This window comes from Gavialis gangeticus, unplaced genomic scaffold (assembly GCF_001723915.1).
Source record: "Gavialis gangeticus isolate Ggan-Ray unplaced genomic scaffold, GavGan_comp1, whole genome shotgun sequence".
NCBI classification, from domain to species: domain Eukaryota; kingdom Metazoa; phylum Chordata; order Crocodylia; family Gavialidae; genus Gavialis; species Gavialis gangeticus.
In genome coordinates this window covers 103,023,949-103,043,979 of record NW_017729022.1, presented here as the reverse complement: position 1 = coordinate 103,043,979, position 20,031 = coordinate 103,023,949, and the positions used below count along the sequence as shown (strand labels likewise).

Sequence of the window (20,031 nt, the reverse complement as noted above, 5' to 3'; positions counted from 1 at the left end):
AGTGTGGGAGCTGCCTACCACCTACACCCACACTGGAGCACCCTTGTGCCCCAGCCAGCCCCTTCACAGCACATTGAGCTGGATCAGAGCAGCCCTTATCCAGCTCAGTTGGTTGGCAGGGTGACCTTTGGTCCTCCTAAGAGCCAAGGCTACTCCAACCTGGCTCAGCATGTTGTGGTCTCAGGCACACATTCAACGGGGGTGTCTGGGAGTAATGATATGTACCAGAGTTAATTGCTATGTGCTAATTGCACATGGAGATGCACCCACTGATTCTCTGACTGAATCTGATGGTTTCCAAAATACAAGTTAGTGAAGGTGAGTAGAGTGCTCACAAATTATTTAAAGTAGAAGTCAGAAATCTTTTAGGAGAGCCAGGCCAAATTAGTACAGCTTCCTCCAATGGCAGGTGGAATGCCACCAATACCACCCCCAACTCTCCATCACTGCTGAATTGCCACCAATGTCCTGGCTTCACAGTCCAAATTAAATTGTTTGGTGGGCCAGACATGGGTCACAGGTGCTGGCCCACCAAACAATTTAATCTGGACTGTGAAGCCAGGACATTGGTGGCAATTCAGCAGTGATGGAGGGTTGGGGGTGGTATTGGTGGCATTCCACCTGCCATTGGAGGAAGCTGTACTAAGGGGGAGCCTCTAGCTCCCCCTTGGCTGAAGATCCAGGAGGAGCTGGGCAGGGTCATTTTGCCTTAAGTGGCACAAATTGTCCACACCAAAGTGAATGTTCAAGCACATATGCCAAGGCACAAATCTCCAGCACAAATTTGTGCTGGTTGAGCTGCTGCAGGTGCACATGTCTGCATGTGTGGATGCACCCTACCGATATATATTGTCCTATAGCCAAGGAGGTCACACATGCTGAATGAAGGACTGTATTATGAAGAATCATGAAAGAGAACAAGTGTCAAGGGTCAAGGGGGATAACAATATAAGGTCTAAGTGTGCCCTAATGCTAAGCAAACAAATGTGATTCTTGGGTACAGAAGCAAGAAAACATCAATTTGCAGTACAGAGGTAGTGTTCTACCATGGTCCATAGCATTATTATGGTTCAGACAATCAATACAGTACTATGCCCAGTTCAAAAAGAAAGATGGCAAATTGAAAAGTGTTCTTACAGGGGCTACATAAATTATTTAACTTCTGGAAAAACAGACGTGCACTGAAAGACTTAAGAAATTCAAATATGTTTTTTTTTAGTTTAATCTGAGAGAAGAGTAGGAGGTGATTATCACATAGCCACATGGGGAGACAGTTTTAGTGATGAAGGGCTCCTCACTTTAGCAAGTGAGGGTATAACATGGTCCAGTAATGGGATCTGAAGCTATACAAATCTAGACTGGAATGAGGTGCATTTTTTTCTTCATATTTACAAGGAGATTAATTGACCACTCGAAGAGGAACACAATAGATTATCTGCCGTTTACAGTTTTAAACTAAAAAACACATCTCCTAAAATATATATAATCATTTAGAAAAGTAATAGGGCTGATGGAAGAACTGCTGAGTGAAATTCTGTCATGCAGTTCAAACTAGGTGATCACAAGGATCTTTAAATCTGCTAATTTATCTCAGAACCATTTACAGCTTGTTCATATTATTTACTGGACCTGTTTCTATTACATCTCCATCAGGTCTTCAGAGTAGTGGTAAAAATGTGGGCTCACATCAAAAGCCATATAAGACTAACTTATTGTTTTGTTCCCTACCATGTGTTTTGAACACAGAAAACAAACATACGCTCCTCCCCCAACCTCATTCCAAAATTTGCTTGATTATACAGCTGCTACATAAGAGCAAGCGGTGCCAATGGCAATATGTAGAGATTGCATAATCAAACTATAAAATGCAAATTAGAAAATGTATAGAACAACATTCTGCTCTCAGCACCAGCTGCCAAATCCCATCTCTGATATTCTGCAGGCACAGAAACTGGAAAGGAAAAAACAATGGGTCAAGGAGATTATTTCTATACTACAGGATTGGCTGCTAATATTTTATTTAGAAGTCCTTTAAAACTATTGTGAACAAAATAATAATGACACAACACAGGAAGATTGTCCTTGAGAGTGCATTCTGTCAAGGAAGTACTGGTAGTCTGTTGAATTATTTAGTTTGTAATTTTTACTATCTCATCTCATATTAAACTGCACACCTGAAAAAAACACAATCTAATGGCAAAAAATCCCTCAGACATTCCTGATATAAAAATGGATACACAATGCAAAAAAGTTAATAGATAATTACAAAGAATAGAACACAAAATAGCCACCAGCTGACACACGCTGTGGTTCAAAACAAAAAATTCCATGCTTCATCAATTATTGTTCAAACCAACCCAGACTAAATTAAATACCTCAACCAGATGCCACTGAATGAATGAGATGTTGCAGCATAAGAAGAAAAACAAGGGCTTTTTTGTAAATTTCTACTGCAACTCAAAAGGGGCTGTTCAGCAACGGCCATGCCCTGCCGCTGATCCACGTATAAAGATCCTATTGCAGCCACTGCTGGAGTCAAAGTGCTTTCTTTGTAATACCAGAAAGTACAACTAGGGTAGCCACAAAAAAGCTTTTCCTTCCTCCTCCTCTGCAGAGATCACACAGACTCTTCAGCTCCCTTCTTTCTATCTTCCACCCCCTCACTACTTACTCTACCACACTCACTTTATCTGTTTATGCAGGGAGTTTAGGGAGAGGTTAGATCACATTAAAATGGCTCCCTGATCTATGATAAATTGGGAAGGGGGGCTATAGGGGGGTTATGGGGATGGGAGCCAAACATGGGGGGGTCAGTGGGGCGATCGGGGTGCAGGCAGTTAGGGCTGTGTGAAGATTTGGTCCCTGATTTTATTCAGTGGCAATTAAGCCTGATTTGGTGGCCAAAACTCCAAATCTGAATCAAATCAGAGGAACCTTTAATCTCTCTGAATCAGATTAGAACCTTCCGAATCGATTCGGAGAGATTTGGAAAGGTTCAGTGATTCAGATACACACACAGCTTTAAATGTTTTTTCTAGGTAGCAGGCAGCTGGTGAATGCTGTGATGCTGGGGCACATGGACTGTCCCACAGAAGCATGGGGTCCTCCCCAGAGCACTTGGCAGCAAACCAAGAAGTGGATTAGGAGCACTTCTGGTCCACTTTCGGGTCTGCTGGGGAGCACACGGGTGGGGGGGGGCGCGACTCAGCAATTGGTGCCTTCTGGGTCTGGAGGGGCACCCAGGTTCCCCCCATGGCTGATCACTGAGCTGGGGAGGAGTGGGGGGGGGGCCCTGCACACTCCCCAACAGACCCAGAAAGGACGCTCCATGTGCCCCAGCATCACAGCATCCACAAGCCATGCTGGTACCTCGAGGTATGTAGAAAAAGCATTTAAAACTGTGTCTGTGTCCAAATCATTGATTCTCTGAATCAGCATCGAATCTTCAGATTTGGATTTAGCTGAATCAAATCAGGGACAGTGATCCGAATCAACGAATTGAATCACTGTCCCTGATTCGAGCCAAAACCAAATTCAAATTGAAAACAGCCCACTTCACACACCCCTACAGGCAGTGTCTGCAGGAGGGATCAGAAAGATTGGGGAGGCAGGAGGGATCTGAAGGAGGGAACAGAGGGATGTGTAGGTAGGCAGTGTCTGTGGGAGAGCTTGGGGGGGGCTTGAGGGTAAAGGCAGGGTGTGGAGGACAGGCAGCATCTGCAGGAGGGACCAAGGGAATTGGGGCAGGAGGTAGCCTCTGCAAGGGGGTGGGAGACAGGAAGGAGCTGTGGGAGCAATCAAGGGATTAGGGGGGGCTTGTAGGGGGATCAGGAGCTATTTTCAACCCCCCAGCCAACTTCCCCAGTGGACCTACCTCCCAACCCTCCTGCCCCTTTCCCCTACTGATACTTCCCTGGCTCCTGGTAGTGATAACACTGATAAAATTGTCACTCAGAGCAGCTTGGGGATGGGGCTTTCAATGAGGGGGCTGTCTGGTCAATTGCAGGGAGCCCAATGGGCTGGGGGGCTAAAAATAGCGCAGTGCCAGAGGGAATGGGTAGAAAAAGCACAGCCCCAGAGCTGGGGCAAGCAGCTGGGTTTTCCTAGCCCTGGGACTGCACAGGCAATTGTAAAGAATGCCCATGCAACTGTTTAACCTAGATGAAGCTTAAGTGTACACTGATCCAGGTCTATTTTAGACCAGGTTCTGCCATTTGTAAAGCAGTCTATGTGCATGGAACTTCTGTTCTGTTATGGGTTTATATTGATTTCTGATCATTAAAACTGAGTCTAAGCTTAAGGTCCACACCTGGTAAATTAGGTAATCATTTTTAATGTGATCTAACCTCCCCATCACCTCTCCCCTTCCCCCCCGAATGTCTGCAATTAGCCAGAATGTCTGGATTAAAAGGGTAATATGTTTTTCCTCCAAACACTGAAATATAAAAGTTAAAAACAAATGATTCTTTGGTAAAAGAATTAATTATTGTTTCAAGACATGCAGTGAATTTTCCAGATGCTACCAGTATGTGTTTTATGTTGAGAAATGAAAGAATACTCTCTATGTTCTGAATCGTTGAAAATAACTTTAGGAGTCTGAGCTAAACCAGTGGTTAGGGGATCAAAACCCAAGCACTGAAATAGATCCCTCACTTCTAGGTTGACAGGTCTGGGATTAGAACAGAACCAGCATGTTCAGCCTCTGGTGCAGTTAAGGGGAACAAGCACAGGTATCATTCTACTCCTCTGGCAGTTTTGGATACTATTTCAGCTCTTCCCTGAGGGGAAGCAGTCATTAAGGAGGAAACAGAGAGATTAAAACTGGAACAAATTGAGGGGCTCATAAGAAACACAAAATGTAAAAAAGGTTGAACAAGAGTTGGCAGTACTAATCTTCACATCCAGGGCAACTGTTTCTCTCTCGCACTCAATTCTGGCCAACTGTAGGGTAATAAGAAGGTCTGAATACTTGAAAAAAGGTTGGCTGCCTTTTCTATATGGGCAATTTCTCAAGACAGTTCCCCATCCCATCTCTCACTTGGGATTTACCTGGAAGGTAGCAAAGATAGAGTATAAGCAAAAGTTTCCCAGCTGTTGAATAAAAAGCCTGGGATGCTTCACAGTCTTACCAGCTGGTGCTCAGCGCCAGTCAGGATCAGGCTCCATATAGGGGGTCAAAACATATTTCCAAAGAAGATCAAAGAATGTGGTTTCCTTATTACAAAGGGATCTAGAAATACTACTCCTTCCTGCAGAAATAGTTACAACTGGGTCATCTGTGATAGCAGAGAATAAACTGCACAGAACTTGTTAGAGCAGGGACTTGAACCTGGGTTTCACATTTGAGGCCAGCATCCTAACTACCAGGCTAGATTGCAAGGGTCTTGTACACTTTCTGTAGAAGTAACTAGTGTCTAGCCCTGAAAATTTTGTCAAAGATTTCATGAAAACAGGAGACAGATTAAATATTCTGTCCTTCATTAAATAGAATCTTTCGAAATGTTCTAACATTGGCCAACTCAGATACTCAGAAGTAGGCAGAGCAGGAAAGTAAATCTGTCTATGAGATCCCTAGCCAGTGTCCTAACCACTAGACAAAATAAAACAAAACAAAACAAGGGGAAAGTAAGAAAATTTATCTGTGACTCTATGAAAGGGCTCAAGATTCAGTCTAAAAATGGACATTTCAGTATGTTCCATCTTCATAAAAAACTTTGATTTTTCATACCAGTGCAGGCAGAAAGAAACACATTGAATTATAGGCATTTGTACAGATCTAACCAGCAGCTTTGATGGACCAAGTTTGGCTGAAGCCAGAATGCCAAAAAAAAAAGAGATTTAGAATAAAGAGATAACTCAAAGATCAAATTCAAATCAGCTTGTCTCTGCATGCATAGATAGTTCCTCAACCCATGTAAATTACTTTGATGGAACAACACGGTTTTCTACCAAACAAGGATCTGATTCATAGTTACTACACTTTCTCCATACTTATAATTCTTCTTGTACGACTCCATGGACTTAAATTCCAGTAGTTAGTACCGGAAGAGAGTGCTCGCTACTCTTGGCATATGACCGCTATAATTTGGAATGGCTGGAAATAACATACAAGAATTAAAAGATACACTTGCATCATTAAAAAAACCCAGGTCAGTGACTTGAATTTATGTCCTTCATTCACAAATATCTACTTTCTATTGCCTGCTGGGCAATAAGGCAGGATGAATTAAGAAAAGCAAGGCACTGAAAATTAATATTTTAAAAAATAAATGATATCTCTTCTTGAATCAGAAATCAACTGCTGTCCACAGATTTTAAAATAAGCACTGTAGAATTTTTGAAGATGTAAAGAGCAAAATGCTTAGGAGTTACAAAAGCAGGAAATGTTAAAACAGCAAACAGCTAAAGTATACATCATATGACATGTTTTACTGACAAACTTTTAAGCTTTGCTTTGAGACTAGAGCAAAGTAGCATCCCTTAATGAATACAGATCCATGAAATTCAAGTCATGAGTATGAGAGAGTTTTTTCTCACACCCATATTTGATTTTTTCACAGAACAGCATGTTCTTTTAAAACATCTTTTTATTCTTCATTGTACCACTTTCTTATTTAGATTTTAGCTGTGTATTCTGACTCCACTAGAAAAGAACTGAGCAAACAGTAAGGCATCCTGCATATTTTATATTCATTTTAAAGCCCTTTTCTAGAGATAGATTTTTGAAAGCCTGTGACAGACTTTGGGGGTTTGAAATTGGATATGTTCAGAAAACTCAGCCTCACCACTGCTGTAAAAAGATGATTATTAAATCATTTCTGTATGTATTACAAAAGTACCTAAAAGCCCCAAAGAGAGGGTTCATTGTGCTTGTCATTGTACAAGCACACAGAGACAGTTCTTGCCCCAAAGATCTTACCTTTGGAGTTATTCAAATAATTGAGGTCACCTGAAAGAAAAGGCTGTTTGAGAAATTAAGCTGGGGTTTGTTTTGTGTTTTGGTTGTTGCTGGCTTTCTTTTTTCTTTTTTTTTTCTTTGGGGTGTGGGGCGGTCCTCTGGAGTATTCCACCCAGCAAATTCAGTTCTTGGACACCCCTGTGAAATTTTACAATGGCCTCATCACCATCACAATGTATCTGAGGACTACAGCTAGCTCCCCACCACCAGCTTTCCTCCTAGAAGGAGGAAATGGTCCTAGATGCATTATCTAGAGCCCAGCTTTATATTACAACTGCATCTGCTCTAATCCCACCAACTGGGATGCACACCTACAGGATTCGTACACTTACAATATAATCGCCAAACTATTTCACCTATAGTCCCCAGCTTGAACTTCTTGGACACATTATTAATAACATCAAACCCCTCCTGGAAAGTGACAACCATTTCAAGATACCCATGGGGGACAAGCCTATCCTGGCTTGTCCCCCAACCTCAAATGACATCTCTCCATCAACAGACTACCTAACTCCTACCCAACTTGGTATGAACCAAGCCACCAGGCCTTGCTCCAGATGCCAGCTGTGTCCCCTTATCAGCACAAACCATATGATCACTGGATAAAACAACATGGCTTATAACATCTGGGGTTCATTTGCTTGCTCCTCAACCAATGTCATATATGTCATCACCTGTTTACCATGCTCCTCTGCTGTCTGAATTGACCAGACAAGGATGATCCTTATTTGAAAGAATGAATGGATACCAGTCTGGCACCCAAGTCCAGAAATATAGCCCATGGCAGAACACATTAATCTTCCAACACTTTCTATCATTGACTTCAGAGTAGCTGTTCTTAAATAACAAAACTTTAAAAACTGATTTGAACCTGAAACTGTGGAACAAGACATCATCCACAGATTAGACTGTGTTAAGTATGGTCTCAACAGACATTATGGATTCTTATCCCATTACCTGGCCTACTTTTATAACCCTTATGTCCCTCAATACGTTATTTGCTTTGCATTATCCCTACTGGACTGTTCAGCCCCAATTTTGCTTCTTTCAGTAGTGCTCCATCCTTCTATTAAGAACCCTGTTTTCTGCAAGCCCACTCATAGCATCTGTTGAAGTAGACTGTCACCTATGAAAGCTTATGACTCTCTGAACCAGTTAGTTTTTAAGGCGCTACACTATCCTGCCTTCTGCCTAAGGTTAGGTAAGTTTCAAAACATTGTTTGAAGCAAAAATACAAAATGTGTTTCAACTTTATTCTTCTTCTCCAGACAAAATGACATCACACAAATGGGAGGTGTTGGGGGACAGAGGGAGTTTGACCTGAGAAAATTTGACTCAGCTCTCATTACAGTTTAAGTAGGTGGCACAGAGAGATGAACTGATTTGATCAAAGTTACCCAATGGTGTGGAAGCCAAGGCAGGTATGGTAGAGACAGGTCAACCAAGAGCCTGTTTTACTGAACCATGCTGTCTCTGAGTTGTAGTAGTTCTCTGAGGTAACATATTCTGATTTGTGGTATGCATCATCTATACCATTGAACTCCAGGAGCCTTTAGAAAAGCCATTCTATCTTTAGGACTGCACAGGTAAATCTGAGTGTTTAGATATAAGGCAGCAAGCCTTACTCTGGAAAGTTAGAATGAAAGTGGTTAAGTGCCAGCGAGGGCATTCAGTCCTTGCTCAGATGGTTTTCTTGGTCCTTCTGTCAAAATGTTGTGGCTTGTTATGGCTCTGAAACAAAGTGGGTATAATTTAGCAAGAAATATATTGAAGCTGGAAAAAAGAATGTGGAATCTACCCAAGAAAACAATGAGGTTCTGCAATAGCCTTCCAATAAGAAGAGTTGGACAGAGGAAAGATAGGAGGACAACCTAATTGCTTTTAAGAAGGATCTTGATAAGTTTATGAATGAAATTACATAACAAACTAGCTTTCCACAGTAGGGGACCAGATTCAATGGTTCAGTCTCTTTCATATATATTATGATAACTCTAGTACTTTTTTTTAAAATAGCTTCTCTGACACCAGGCAGTTTGAAGTCCGGACTGACTCTAGCTCAGCTTCAGATCAACACTGTCTCATCTAGACTCTAACAACCCAGAGGAAAAAGACCAGCTGCAATTGAAATACCAATTGCAATGATCCACTTAATCACCTTGCCTCTTATCACGCTAAATTCATCTAGTTACATCTCAGAAATATGAAGAACTTTAAATGACCCAATTCTTCCTTTGATCATCATCCCCTTGAATCCAAACTTTGCCACAACCTTCTCTATATGAACAGAAGCCTGGAGACATCAAGTGTTATCCTCATTCAGTCCAGCAGCCTAGTTCTGTGACAGCTGGAAAAAATATCCATTTAATTAAGGTTATCAAAACCCTAAATTCAAAGGCTCACATCTAAGAGTTTTCTTGCAGTCCTTGGCCATGTCTACATGTGCAATTAGTGCACGTGAATAAACTATGGAGCTTATTGCCACTTGAATGTGTGCCTAGAAGCAATTAACTCCAGAGCAATCAGCTCTGGAGTTTATTCGTTCACAGCGTGTAGATCCTGGTTGGAGCAGCCCGGCTGGCAGGGTCCCCTGGGGGCCAGCCTGCCAGCCTGGGGCTGCTCTGACCAGACTTAACCTGCTACTGAGGGGCTGGCTGGGGCACAAAGGTGCTTCAGTGTGGGAGGTAGCCAGCAGACAGCTCCCACAGTGAAGCACCTTGTGCCGTAGCCAGCCAAGTTAGTGTCTACCCATGCACAGCTGTACATGAAAAAACACTGCAGCAGGGTAATACTTGTAAATATACAAATATACAAGTACTACCCTGCTGCAGAGTTTATTAGTTTTGTGCACCCTAATAGGGGTGTACATGTAGACACTGAGATGTTTACTGCAAAGCTAATTAGTGAGTAAACATCTTGTGTAGATGCACCCCTTGCAAATCAATTTGCCTTAACTTCCACTGATTATTTAATGACAGTGCTATGTAAAAATATATGATAATTTTGCCACAAACACACAGCTAAATAGAGTACAGAATAAAGATTTCAATCTAAATTTTCTTTGCTTTGGGAACTCAGGGAAGTACACTGAGTGCTGTTCTTGAGCTTCCAGTTCATATTCATTCCCTATAGAAAACTGAGCATCCAAATCTGTCAAGCTGCTTTAAAGATTCACTCTAAGTTTTTAAAACTTATTTTTAAAGGGTAACATGCTTTAATGGAAGGAGAAAAATATTTTGTGTCTAAAAAAAACTGAAGTTAATATACTTCAGTGAAAGAAGAAACATGCTCTGTAAAAAATGCATGTTTTTCAGGAAAATACTCCAACATCCTCTTTCCATTTACGTTTTCAAGCCTTCATCATCTGTTTCCCTATTCAACACATGTAAATTAAAGTTTTCATGCTTCAGGTTTCTTTTAAAAACCTCTGAAGTGATGAAAGTGGATTATAAAGTGGGGTCTATATTCTTTCTAGAACTATATTACAAAACAGTTCAGAAAGTATCAAATGAAAAACCTTTAAAATTAAGTGCAAACTACTAAAGGTTTAAAAACCTGGGATCCAATCCTTCAGCCATTACTCTTAATGTGTATCATGCTAGTAGCCTCACTGATTTCCCACATGTACTCTTTGTGAGCAACAACTGAAGAACCTGGCTGTTTTACAGCAAATGTGAAAAGCAGCCTTCTGTGCATTTTCATGTTTTCACCAACTAAAGAGGTAAGGGATGCATTTGAATTTGTACAAATATAGTCATTTCCAAAAACAGAGGCAGCATATTTTCTCTTTACATTTGGCAGTTTAGTTAAAGTCAGCTAGCTTTGAAAAAATATCAACTACATCTTAAGCTAAAGACCAGAGTAAAACTCAGTTTATCACGTAAAAAGACATAACAGTTAGTCATAGAGGGTGGGCCGGATGTTGGGCCTATACTGCATACCTAAGTGAGGGAGCTAGGGAGTACCAGACACCAGGTCTACCTTTCTGTTATTGCTATCCCCCAGTCTCTTTGGAGTTGTTATGGTCCCTCCTGCATGCTGGACTTGCAAAGGGGAGGACAATTAGTAGTGTCATGACTCATCCCCATGTTCCCAAATATGGCAATATGCACAGCTTCACTAGGGAAAGCTGTTCACATTCCTATTCTGAGGGCATGTCTACACAAGATGCTTTGCTGTGCAGTAGAGCAAATTACTCTGTAATAAGCATCACTGTCTATACTTGCAGACCCTTACTGTGCATTAATTTGCTCTACTTGGCAGTTAATTTGCTACCTGCAAATGCAAGTAGCAAATTAACTGCTAAGTAATTACTGTGAAGTAAGATGTGTAGACAGCTGACCAGGAGCAAATTTGCTCCCAGTCAGCAAGGCAGCAGGGGGCATGAGATTGCTCCCTGCCCCCAGGAGCTTCCTGCTGCCAGGGTGGGCTCTGCCACTGGAGCCTGGGTGGGTACAATGTCCCTCTGCCCTGGCACCAGGACAGTTCCCAGCCAGCCCTGGGCTGTTTGGGGAAGTCAGCACATGCAGCGTGGAGCTAGTTGGGGACTGTTCTGTTTCAGGCAGTCCCCAGCCAGCTCCAGGCTGCTGCCCTATCCTCTGGTGGGGCAGCTAGAAGTGAGGCCCCAGCTGGGCAAGGAATCTGCCAGAGGGGGCAGGAGCAGAGAGGGTGGGAGCAGCCTGCTGCCAGGAGCAACAAATCCGCTCCCAAATGGGTGCAGGTGTAGATACCTGTCCAGGATGGGTTTACTTACCCTGGAGTAAACCCATGCAGCAGCATTTGCACATGTATATGTGCCCTGAGAGAAGGTAACTAGGAGGCAAATTGTAATCACAGCTATCTGTTTCCTAGGCTGTTGTATAGCTGCAGTCTCACAGCACAGCCCCAGAGTCAGAGCCAAGACTTGTAGTAAAGCTCTTATCAGTATGAAGTCCAAACTGTTAACCTATAAGGAAAATTATCTTCTTACAAAAATGCTATTTCTTGACCTCTACATCAGTTAAAATGTGGTTTCAGCTAGGTCAAACCCTTCTGGAGTCAAACTGAAGATAATTGAACAGTAAACTTTTGAAAGTCAGTTCCTTAAGCAGTACAAATCAGCATTTACAAAGCGACATCAACAGAAGGATGTTGATTCTCAGATGTTGATGAGACAGTCCTCATTATTTAATTGGTTCTAGGGGTTGGATTCAGGCTTAAAATGGGGGGAAATACTATAAGGTATAGGAAAAATACACAATTTTGAACTCCTGGTTTGTTCTTACTTGTGCCATCAGGAATGGACAATGCTTGCTCTCTAGCATCCAATCTGATCAGCATCTATCTACCCAACAGCAGCATATTTAGTGCCTGGACCACATCTATCCTATGGCAGCATATCTCCAGTTTGTTTTTAAGATACCGTATTTTTTCACATATATAAAAAAAATTCATGAAAAATGAGTCCCTGTGGGCACTTGTCCATGTTACACCTCTCCTGTTTCCACATTACGCTTTTCCTGTGTCCACATGACAAAAATTGCCATTACACTAGCTAAATTGCATCTGTGTATCCACGTTATCAGCTGATTTTCTCATTTTAGGGCTTTTTTTGTGATGACTTAAAACACCTCTGACATGCTACTGAATTTCTTCCATGAGGGCTATTTTTATCATTTTAAATTTGTAAGATAGGTCTGACTTGTGCCTGAAAATATGATTTTCCCTGCTTTGCAACTATTACACCAGTAGGTGCTGCTTGGGTTCACTTGGAAAGCCATGGAAAGCCATGGAAGTTCATCTAATTTCTCCTGCACTGATTCAACCAGATGCTAGGTGCTAATCTTGCATCTTTTTACTGATTATTTTATTTCTTATTTTAGATTAATGAAAGATGAGATTTCCAAAAAAACATGTTCTGCCTTTTCGCATGCACCTCATTTCCGGCTGTCCTTTTCCCCACTGTGCTGCTGCTGCTTATCAGAGGTGGCCAGCCTCAGCCTCATTCCACCCAGACCCCAAACTTTTTTTCTCCCTGCTCCTGCCCAGAGTTGTAGGAGGCACCCCCGCATCCATGTCCCCACCCCCAGTGCCGCTATCACAGCCAGCCTCCACCATGGCTATTTAATTCCGCTACCACCCCCTTATTTTCCTGCTTCTCTTTCACCTGACACAGCATTTTTCTCAGTTCCAGCAAGCCCACAGAAGACTGTATTGTATTCAAAAAATGTTAATAACCTACATTAACTTAAATATTAACAAGCAAATACTTTAATTTGATCATACAATTTAACTTTTACAAAGAAAAAAAAGAAAGAAAGACTTTTGACTTTTAGAAACATTTATTCTGGGGAAGGTGACAAATGGGGGTTAGTAAAGACCCTACAGGTTGACCCAAAGGTCTGGGCCTTGAGGACAAAGCCTGGGCTCATGGCCTGCAAGGCCTGCCCGCACACTCTAGATAAACAAACAAAAAAGGAATAAATAAATATATACCATCCATCCCAGTCCCGGCCAGCCAGTTATGGCAACTCTTCAGGGTGACCATCTTGGCCTGGCCCACCAGGAAGTTGGCTAGGCTGACTGAGCTCCTCTCGGCCACCCGGTACAGGAAAAAGCAGATGTATGCATGCTCTGAAAAGTCCCAGCCTAGTGCCCAAAGCAGTGCCCTGAGGGTGGCAAGGAGCAGCCACAGCGGGGGGCAGTCAAGGAAGGAGTGAAAAACGTTCCCTTCCACTGCTCCTGGGCAGAAGGGGCAGGCTGCCGAGCCCACCGGATCCAGGTGGCACACAAAGGTGCCAGTGGCCAGGATGCCATGCACAAATCTCCACCGGAGGTCTCCGGTGTTCTTTGAGGTGGGTGCCTTGTACAGCATGCGCCATGCTGAGATACCTGGCAACACCAGTCACCACCGCCACATGGTGTTGGGGCAGCCAGCCAGCACCTGGGCATGCTGGGTGCGCACCACCCATGTGTAGAGTCCCCTCTGGGAAAGCATGCTGAAGGACCAGCCCGTGTCGCTTCCGGGCAGCACGGGGAGCCTCAGCAGTGTGTCAGGCCAGTCAGCCAGCTCCCTGGCCACTGCCAGGATGACTAGCAGTGGTGAGAAGGTGTCACCCACGGTGTCCATGATGGGGAGGGCCCGGTGAGCCTGGAGGTAGCCCTCCAGGACAGCCATCACCTCCATTGGGAGGGTGGCCCTAATGGCTTCCAGAAGCTGGCTTGTGGTGTGGATGGAGCGCAGGGCCAGCTGGGCGGTCAGGGCCTCAACCAACAGCCAGCCCGACTGAGCAGGATCCAAGAGGTGCCCCAGGTATGTGGTGTGCACCTCAATGAGAGCAGCCATGAGGCTGGCGGAGACCAGACTTGGCACCACGTGCTGCAGGGCCAGGTTGTAGAGCAGGGGATCCTGAAGCAGCTGTGGGAACTGCAGGCACCTGGCCTGGGGAGAAAGGTGGAAGGCAGCCCACCAGGCCCACACCAAGCTGCAGTAGAAAGTGGGGAAGACTGCCCTATTCAGGAAGGTAAGATCCAACATGAATACCTCCTGGTCAAAGCTGAGGCCCCCCACTTGGTGCAGGAACCAGCATGCCAGCTGCCACCATGGGAGCTGGCACTTGGCATACAGGAGCCACTGGAGGGCTTGCAGGCAGTAAGCAGCTACCCTGCCGGCCAGGTTGGTCAGGCACTGGCCCCCCCACAGTGGTGGGCAGGTAGAGGGTGGCTCGTGTGAGCCAGTGGCATCCATCCCAAAAGAAGTCCACCAGGAGCCACTGCAACCTCTCAAGCAGCTCCAGCTGGGGGTCCAGCACAGTGCAACAGTGTCACAGGGTCACCACCACGAGGATGTTGGCAACGAGGACCTAGCTGTGGTAGGAAAGGGCAGGCAGGCGCCAGCACTGCAGGCGGGCCTCCACCCCCTCCACCAGGTCCTCCCAGTTCCAGGCTGAAAGACTGGCAGCCCCAGGAACACTCCCAAGACTTTGAGGCCTTTCCAACACCAAGCAAGGCCCCCTGGCAAGTCTGGGGGGTGTGCCAGCCCATGTCCTGAGCAGGAGGGTGTTGCTCTTGCCCCAGTTGATGTGGGCCAATGAGGTGAGCTCATAGGTGTGCTGGCAGTCCACCAGGGTGCACATGTCCTGGCTGCCCAAGAAGACTGTCACATCAACTGCCTACACTGTCAGCTGGATCATGGGGCCGGTGGTCAGGCCCAGTGCTGCTGGCAGGGCTAAGCTGGTCAGGCTGTGGCGCAAAATGTGCAGTAGTGGTTCAATGGCCAGGGTGCCGAACAGGGGGTAGCCCTGGCTGATGCCCCAACACACTGGGAATGGGGAGCACAGCACGCCATTCACCTTCAGCAGGTTGGAGGAGTCTTGATACAGAACCCGGAGCACCGTGATAAAAAGGGACACGAAGCCAAAAGTCTTGAGGGTACTGAGCAGGTGGTCAGCCTGATAGAAGGCCTTCTCCTGGTCCAGAGAGACCAGGCTGATGCCCACGCCAAAGAGCTCCACAACTGTGAGCAGGTTATGCAGCAGGAACAGGTTGTCCTGGACAGTCCTGCACAGCACATAGTAGCTCTGCTCGGACCCAATGACAGAGACCATGATGGTGCAGAGCCGGTTCGCCAGCACTTTCGCCAAGATGTTATAGTTGGCTCACAGAAGGGAGACTGGATGCCAGTTCTTAAGGCAGCCAAGGTCCCCCTTCTTGGGCAGCAAGGTGAGCACCGTCTGGTGGCAGTTAGTCGGCAGGGTCCCATCAGCAAGTCTCTCACACAAGACATGGAGGAGGCTGGGCCCAAGGAGGGGCCAGAAGGCTTTGTAAAACTCCACAGGTAGTCTGTCAAGGCCCAAGGCTCTGCCCAAGATGAGCCCCACCAAAGCAGCCTCGAGCCCTGCCAGAGAGAGTTTATGCTCCAGGGCCTCAGCCTGTGAAGCACAGAGGCATGGCTGGTCCTCATGCAGCCACTGAGTGGCCTCCAGGCAGGTGGGTCAGCCACAAACAAGTCCTGGTAGAAGGTGACGGTGTGCACCCACACTTCACCCGGGTCCATGAGCAGTCGTCCCTCCAGGGTCTTGAGATGGTCCAAGTCCCTTGCCACAGCCCACTGCCTCTCCAGGCTGAAGAAGAAGCTGGTTGGGGTGTTGTCTTCCACCAGCTCCTGGCATCAGGAATGCACCCTCACACCATGGGCCATGCCTTCTGACACCGGCAGCTCCTGCAGGCATTTCTTGCGGGACTGGAGGCTCTCAAGGGTGCCACATCATTGCTGGTGTGGAGCAGGACCATCTTGAGCTCCACCACATCCACCTCCACCAAGTGACTTCCGGGCAACTGAGGTCAGCCACAAACAAGTCCCGATAGAAGGCGATGGTGTGTCCACACACCTCACCTGGGTCCATGAGCAGCCGTCTCTCCCAGGTCTTGAGATGGTCCAAGTCCTTTACTGCAGCCCACTGCCTCTCCAAGCTGAAGAAGAAGCAGGTCAGGGCACCAGCCTCCACCAGCTCCTGGCAGTGAGCATGCACCCTCACACTGTGGGGCATGCCCTCTTCCAGCTCCTGCAGGCATTTCCTGCAGAACTGGAGGCTCTCAAGGAGTACTGCATCTTTGCTGGCATAGAGCAGGGCCACCTTGAGCTCTGCCACATCCTCTTCTACCTCCTGGGTGCAGTGGCGGATCTCACTTGCCACCAGCTGGGAACACTGCTGGCAGAACACCCGGACCTGGATCTTCCCCATGTCCCACCACAGGTGCAAGGAAGAGTAGTGTGCTCACACAGCCTCCCAGCTTCTCCAAAGGTGGGCAAAGCAGTCCTGGAAGTGGGTGTCCTGTAGTAGGCTGATGTTGAGGCACCAGTAAGGGGCCTGTATGCGCGCTCTGACGGGCAGGATGAATTCACAGCAGACCGGGGCGTGGTCCAAGTGGCCTGATGGGATGATGTGGCTGCTGCACAGTAGTGGCAGGTGGTGCCGGGTGATGTAGAGGTGGTTAAGGTGGGCCATGGCAATCCCACTGGCACTCATCTTTGCCCAAATGTACTGGTGCACATCAGCATGGAGGACCCACCAGGCATCAACAAGGTCCACTGCCTCTAGCATGGCCCACAGCTTGTGGGCTGAAGGCAGGTGTGTTTCTGGCCCTGTGCAGTCTAGCCGCACATCGATAGTACAGTAGAAGTCCCCACCCATGAGGAGCAGGTCATCGTTCTCGCTGGCATCATGCAGGAGGTTGCCCAGAGTCTCTAAGAAAGCTACCCTCTCCATCCCTTTGGTGGGCATGTATACATTTATGAGGAGCAGGCTCTGGTGTGTCAGGGTGATGCAGACGGTCAGCAGCTGACTGGGGATGATTTCTCGCACCCCTGCCAAATCGTACTGCAGCTGTGGTGACAGGAGGGTCGCCACCCTGGCACTGAGTTTGGTACTGTGGCTCAAAAACAGGTGGCCTTTCCAGACAGCCTGCCAGTCGGCTTGATCATATATGTTGCTGTGTGTCTCCTGGAGGAAGGTGATTGCCAGCCACTTCTTCTGCAAACTCTCCAGGATGGCCATTCGCTTCACTGGGTCCCTGCAGCCATTGGTATTCAGTGAGGCAATTGTGGTAGCAGCAATAAGCAGGAGAATAGAGAGGAAGAATAGGCAGGGTATAGGTGGGAGAGCAGGCGAGAGAGCAGAGCAAGGCCACAGAGACAGGGGAAAGTCTATCGTGCCCTATTCTACTCTGTGGACCTGCCCTGACCTCATACCTTCCTCACCCCCAGGTCACCGTGTGCCCGAATCCCGGTACATGAACCTCACCGTGTCACTGGTGGTGCAGGCAAACTGTGCAGGGTCTGGGCTCCAATGATGGATACTCTCTGCTACATTCCTCTGGCCCTTGGTCTGCTCCAAGAGGTTGAGGTCTCTATAGCTGGGGGCTGCCCAGGGGGCGTTCTCCAGCAGGAGCTGGATGTTCCCAACTGAGACCCATTGGGCCTCACTACCAGTGAGGCTAGTGAATGTGCCCTCGATGGCTGGCTCCCTAGCAGGACCCCCTCAGCATCCAGGTCAACAACCATCTCCGAGAGGTCGATCCCCATCCACTTTGGGGGGGTAATGTTGTCCCACTCCTGGGACTGCTAGCAGTGCTCAGGGGGCAGGCACTCTGTCTCCTCAGCATTGGCCTCAGTAGGCAGGGGAACTGGTGGTGGGGTGGCGGGCCCCTCTGCTGTCTCCTGTGCCTGATGCCAGAGAGGCAGGCATTCCATCTTCCCCCCACTGCTCATGAGTCCCACGGCTTGGGATAGGGGCGAGGGGTAGCCTGACTCCTCCAGCACACACACCCTGTTCCATTGGGACATCCTCAGTCATGGCCACAGGTGGCACGGTTGCCAGGTGGGGAAAGCAGAGTGAGGTCAGGCTCCCTGGCTACATTCTCCCTGGCACTGGCAGAGGTGGGTCCTAAAGGGGTTGGGGCTTCATGGGAAGCTCCCTTCTGCCTCTTGTTCCTGGCTTTCTTTCGAGTAGGGGTAAGTGGTCCCTTCCCCAAAGAGGGTGGGCTGGGCAGTTTAGGGCTTATTACCCCTGGGTCCGCCACCTCAACTTTGGCAGGGGTGGAGGGAGGCAGAGAGGGGATCTTGGTTGTTCCATCCCAGCATCTGAGGCACTAGCCGCCCCAGATGGAACTGGGATGGGGGACTGAAAGGACATCCCAGCCCTTCCACCAGATGAGACCCCCACCCTGGGGGGACAGCCTCATCAGGCAGGTGGAGGGAGGTGGAGAGAAGGCCACAGTCACGGCACCCGGCATGGAGTCCAGGGCAAGAGGGGGCTGGGAGGAGTCCCCAGCTCCTCTGCTGTGTGGGGCCTCAGCACCAACAGATGCAGGAGGAACCTGGGAGGACACCCCAGCCCCTCCACCCCCCAGGTAGCATGCTCACACCAGAGGCGCCATTCCCCCCAGATGGAGCAGGGGCAGAGGGGGGCTGGGAGGAGCCCCCAGCCCCACCCTTCAATGAGGCTTCTGCACTGGAGGTGGAAGTGCCATCCCCCTGTGCGGGTGCAGCAGCCAGTGTCTCGGCTAACTGCCCCAGCAGGCACTGGGCAGCCAGGTAGAAGCCACTGCCACAGCGGCGGCACCCAGTCTCGGCCTGGGAGAAGTAGACCACATACTGCCTCTCATCCACCGCAAAGGTAATGGAGAGAGGCAGAGTCTGGGGGCCCCCCTTGAGAATCATGAACACCTGCCTCTGGAAGGACATGCCTGACCCTGAGGTCCCTGCTCCCCATGGTCAGTCTGCCAGGGCCTAATGAGGATGCCATAGCACTTGAGCACTTTGGTGAGGTCACAGTCTGGCAGGTGCAGAGGGACATTCGAGGCCACCATCTGCACGGCCAGGGTCTCCAGGGGCATGGCCAAGTAGCGGGCACCTGAGACTGCCATCCCCACTGCACACAACTCCCTCACCAGGCCAGGGGAGCTCAGGTAGATGATAGGCACTGAATTCACCCAGACAGCATACCGGATATTCAGCATACCGGACATTGAGGTCCGCCAGAGCACCAGTGCAGGCCTCCACCCTGATGTGGAGCGGGGCATGCACCCACAGGCCCAAAAACAGCTCCAACATCAGCTCCAGGTGGTACAAAACAGGTCTACAGGGGCTGAAGGCAAGCCTTAAGGCAGGAGGAGGTGGCAGAGACCAAGGTAAGGGGCTTGGAGGAGGGAGGCAGCAGGAATCAAAGGGAGCACAAGCAGGAGTGGGGGAGGGTTGGAGATAGGTGAGGATGCCAGAGCACAGGTAAAAAGCTCAGAAAGTGGGGGAAAGGGGGCAGCAAGGGGATCCCCCAAGCATAGACTGGGGAAAGGCAAGGTTTGGTGGAGGAGAGAAACAGGGGCGGCAGGGAGTGGGTAGGAGCACACAGAAGGGACCTGAGCTGGAGGAGCTCAGAGGAGCTTCACCTGGCTGCTGCCATCTGGAAAGAAAGCAAAGAAAGAAAAATTAAGCAAAGAAAGAGAAATAAAGCAAAGAAAGAAAAAGATACCCCACTATACTCCAACTATACTCCAACAGGCTAGAAGTTGATGCTGATAACATTGCCCCTTACATAGTG

General features: G+C 47.6%; 1 protein-coding gene across 2 annotated transcripts in view; it reads left to right on the top strand.

Annotated features, from left to right (window-relative positions):
• The window catches only part of KIAA1644 (KIAA1644 ortholog), a 280,240-nt gene that overhangs the window by 211,652 nt on the left and 48,557 nt on the right, over positions 1-20,031 (top strand). The window contains exon 5 of one of the 2 annotated variants that reach the window (XM_019515763.1): positions 1,474-1,485. In XM_019515763.1, the coding sequence (XP_019371308.1) occupies position 1,474 (1 nt within the window). In that variant the 3' untranslated portion in view covers positions 1,475-1,485. Of the gene's footprint in view, positions 1-1,473; positions 1,486-8,009; positions 8,085-20,031 lie in introns of those variants that run through there. The other variant, XM_019515760.1, reaches the window with a different exon arrangement.